The sequence below is a fragment of the Phyllobates terribilis genome, unplaced genomic scaffold (assembly GCF_046119375.1).
Source record: "Phyllobates terribilis strain yellow unplaced genomic scaffold, ASM4611937v1 Scaffold_7__3_contigs__length_470593459, whole genome shotgun sequence".
NCBI classification, from domain to species: Eukaryota; Metazoa; Chordata; class Amphibia; order Anura; family Dendrobatidae; genus Phyllobates; species Phyllobates terribilis.
The window spans coordinates 39932793-39937596 of NW_027362767.1; the positions used below are offsets into that span (position 1 = coordinate 39932793).

Sequence of the window (4804 nt, forward strand, 5' to 3'; positions counted from 1 at the left end):
AAGGTCAGATGAAATCACCTGTACAGTTATCACTTCATGCAACTAATAAGGGTATGCATTACTCCTGGGCAGCATGGCAGTTTTACGTGCTTTAATACAGTGCCCATTGGGGCGAGTATGGGATCATATTGTACTTAGGCCACGTGCACACGTTCAGTATTTGGTAAGTTCTTTAGTTCAGTGTTTGGAAGCCAAAACCAGGAGTGAAAAATGCAGAAGTGGTGACGTGTTTCTGTTATATTTTTCCTCTGATTGTTCCACTCCTGTTTTTGCCTTACAAATACTGGTGTAAAATACTGACCAAATACTGAACGTGTGCACACGGTCTTATAGTTCATATAGAGTGTTTCTTTCTATTGGATTCCATAGGTTTGTAGGGGAGAAAATGGCCAAAATATGGTGCCATACAAACCACTATAGAGCGGTATACTCCATTATATAGAACTATATGGATTCTGGATGCTGTTATACAGCAGATATATGGATACCATGCAGAGCCATGATCTCTGTAAACACCATTGCTACATAAGCGGATATCTAAATTAATTCTATTAACCCTTTACACAATGGAATATCACAAATTTCTTCTATGCACAGGGGGTTAGTGTAAATATCACTAATATATATATACACACACACTGTACAGTGTATATAATATTATGCAATATAGGGTATAACAGCTGATTATAGCATTATATGATTGTTGCAAGTGCAGGTCATAACAAATCAGCAGCACATTAGATATGTCCAATGAGCTCTAGCTCTATACTTGGCCTCCTGCTCCATGCACCACTTTTATTTGTGTCCCCCAGTAGTAACCAATGACCCAGTGTTTCTTGGCAGAGCTGCAGACCCCACATACAGAAAGCATCGAGTCATGAGTCTACTGTCACTCAGCACGCCCCCTGCTGGATACGTCAATAAATTACCTTAAGATGTGTTGCACAAATCATCAGTTTCCTTTAGATTTTTTTTTCTTTTTAAACTTTATTTATAGCATCTCATTTAATCGTAAAAAAATCCTTTTATATAAAAGTTACAAAAAAAGTCACATAAATAGAACAATATCATTTTGACTAATTGCTGAACCATTGCAGGCATTTACTGACATCAGACACGATTTTCTGGTCTAGAACCATTTAAAAACCGATCTTCACTGTTAAATACCAACTAGATTCAGCTCTATTACAGTAAAGCAACTTTTGCACATACACTCACTCTAACAAGCACAGGAAGGGGGTGGGTATCACAACTGCATGGTGGTGGGGAACTAAAAGTCCCAGAAAAACCTACAAGGCTGGGACTTGTAGTTCCCCTGAGCAGCTACACAGCCACCCTTTCTGCACAATCCCACATACAAATGAAAACTGACATACATCATCATAATCGTTGTAGCTTATTTCTTCAGCTTCCAATTCGACATAGGTAACTTTGGTTTAACCCCTCTGCTCCTGGAGCATGGCACTCATGGGGTTAAACGCATGTCCTCCACTGTTATAATACTGCTTGGGCTTGCTTGGATTTGTAGTACAGTACTGGAAAAAAATACTTTGTGATGCCTTCTTAAATCTGGATGACAAGGGTCCCCTTGTTGAGCATGTGCTTATAATATTGGTCCAGCCAGTTCCTCAGTTCAGAGATCTTGTACCCCTCTGGTCCTCTGCCCCCCTGGTAGACCACCTTTCCATCCAGGACGATATAGAGTCTTTCGAAGTAGGCACCATAGGCTGCATTGGATGCATTGGACATAGTGTCGACCACTACCCTGCAGCCTGGCACACCTTGGAGCATCAGCTGAGCAGCTTTCATTCGGTCCTGGAGGCTCTGATGCTTTGGGATCTGATAGGAGGCATCTGTGCTTACCCAGCCGTCTGAAGGATGGGCTTCCTCTATATACACCAGCAAAAAATCTGCAATGTCAATGTGCTGGGTTGCCAGCCTGTGATAAGCCTGCAGGCGAGCCATAAAGGGGGGTCAGGTGCAACTGCCAAAATTAATAACCAGGGGTCTCTGTCCTTGGGAAAAGTCCAGGATCCTGCACAGCCTCTGTCCCTCCAGCATGACCACCTCAGTGTTAGGGGCAGAGTAGCCCAGGTGTGCTGACTTAAAGAAGTCTAGTTTTTGGCCGTGCCACACAGCTTTGAGAGACTCCAGAGTGCACATGCGGTTAGAGTCAGAGACGCACAGAGGGGGGTCCTCTCGCTCAGGGTTCTCCTCCTTCACATTCACATTAAGTAGGACCCTCCTTCTGATGCATTGGAAATCCAGAAGCCACAGCATGAAGGCTGTGAGCAGGAAGCGAGGCAGCAGGAGACAGCAGGCAACCACCTGTTTGAGAAGTTTGCAGGTGTGGTGGGCTCCAGGGTTGTGCAGCATGGTGACCCCCTGTGGATGCTCCAGGCGCAGCACCACCTCAGGGGCTCCCAAGCTCTTCTGAGATCCCTCTTCTCTTTTTCCCCATTTTTATAGCCACAGATTTAAATGAAAAAGATGACTCCACCTCCGGACAGATCCGCCTCTCTGTACTTGAGCCTGGGGATTACCTACCCTCCACTCTTATGACCTACAAAGCGACTATTGCCAAGCGCAGAGGATGCCACCAGGGGGTCTTTCACAGGACATGCTGGGTACCGAGGCATTTTACACTGACCACCCCCACTAGCAAAGCATGCCCCCCAATCACACTAATCCCAATCCACACCCAGCTCCTCAATCTGCCTCTGACTCTCTCCAATTATTGATCCAAAAGTAACTTTATTTCAGTGCGCAAAAATCACTTGCATCCACATTGCTCCTATAACGCATCAACCACACATGGCTGCTCAATGGTTAAACATCTATTGGATTGTGCACAGTACATTTTGAGTTTTTCACATTGCATTAGCCCTTCTAGCATTAACCCTTCATGGGCAGTGTATAAGCCTGGGGGGATTGCACCCACTCTTCCAGTTTTGCGCAACCTCCATCAGCTGCTGGAAAATTACAAGTCCCAGCGCAGCGTGGAAGCAAGCAGTCCTACTTTATCTGACCTAAGGTGATCGAAGTCTGCTCAGGCAACTCACAAATATGCAGATGTCTTCTGATCTGTAAGATATCACCCAGCTTCAGGTGAACTATACAAGCTATGGGGGCGCAGAGCAATAATATGCTCCAGTCTGATCAATGGATCAGCTATTACATAATGCACAAGTTATACAATCTGAATTCTCTTTATACCTTGCAAAGCACCAATTCTTATCTCATCCTCCAGCTTCTATTTGCTAAATAGTAGCACACCGTCTGACAAAACCCCCCTTTTATCGCCTGACCTTGTGTGGGTCCCATGGGAAGCCAATAATATGTTGTTGCAGAGGAGGAAACGATAAAAGGGATTTCGTAGTAGCCTGGGTTATTTGCAGGTGATCCAGACTCTGCCACTGACCACAGGGTGAGCTCTCTGAGAACTGTCAGATGCAACCTGTTGCGAGCGAAGATAGCAAGACTCAGAGTAAGTTCCTCCAGTGACCACTAGAGGTGGCTGTTGTCTGATCTTCCATGGAGCCTTCTGTCACTCTGCAAAGAAGTTACAGTAATTATTCTCATTCCACCCCACCCAGAAGCAAATACAGGTTTTTTTTTTCTACTTCTATACACACATTAATTACTTCTAAGTTTTTGTTTATTTATTTGTTTTTATTCATTTCTGACCCAGATATGTTTATCAGGGTCATTGATGCATTTATCAGTCATTGATATAAAATATGAAGCATGTTTTATTTATTTTTAACAATCTTCGGCTCGATCTCGAGCCGTGGAGACTTGATGGATGAACGCTCTGTAGTAAGATCGATCTTGTGCAGGTCTACATTATTCCACCAGGGTATTCTCCACTGTTATCTTGATTGTATGAAGCCACCAGGTTGCTGGTCTTCTTTTCCTTGCTCCTTCTATTCTTCCAACCATGATATCCTTCTCCAGTGATTGCTCTCTTCGTATGATGTGTTCAAAGTCGGCAAGTCGTAGCTTGGTAATCCTTGCTTTAAGTGAAATAACGAGCACTTTTCACCTACTGTGTCCCCCTATTCCCTTGTAGATTGTAACCTTGCGAGCAGGACCCTCACTCCTACTGTAACTGTTTGAACTGTTTTACCTTGTATCTTTCTCCAGCACCAAATTTCAAAGGCGTCAATTTTTCTTCTGCCTTGTTTCTTTATTGTCCAGATTTCACATCCGTATGATACCAGAGCGCAGTATCGGTACATTTCTTTGTGTCATACATTACAAGCATGAAGTATAATTAATGCTCTGTCACATAAGTCCTATGTGTAGTAGCCTAATGTGCAGAAGCGAGGCACACTATTTACTTTGCTATTGAACTATTGTAAAATCTAGCTGCAGTCACAAATGTACCAGCTCCAGAGCTGATATCTCCCCGCAAACTCTGCTTTTTTAGTATTTGCACACAGATTACTTTGGTGATTTTGCATTGAAATGATGGTCTTTAACCTAATTTTTGTGTAGGCATTTGATGTCCAGAAAAACTCAAGTTTAATAGTGAGTGCAACTCTGGGGTTTACTACAGGATGTAACTCAGGATCAGTACAGGATCAGTAATGTAATGTATGTACATAGTGACTGCACCAGCAGAATAGTGAGTGCAGCTCTGGAGTATAATACAGGATGCAACTCAGGATCAGTAATGTAATGTATGTACACAGTGACTGCACCAGCAGAATAGTGAGTGCAGCTCTGGGGTATAATACAGGAGGTAACTCAGGATCAGTAATGTATTCTGCTGGTGCAGTCACTGTGTACATACATTATA

General features: G+C 43.4%; 1 protein-coding gene across 1 annotated transcript; it reads right to left on the bottom strand.

The window, feature by feature from the left end:
- Positions 1–967: 967 nt before the first annotated feature.
- DIO3 (iodothyronine deiodinase 3) lies at positions 968–2911 on the bottom strand. The gene has a single exon (XM_073637499.1). It carries the CDS (start codon positions 2374–2376, stop codon positions 1564–1566), a length of 813 nt encoding a protein of 270 aa, XP_073493600.1. The 5' UTR covers positions 2377–2911; the 3' UTR covers positions 968–1563.
- Positions 2912–4804: the final 1893 nt, after the last annotated feature.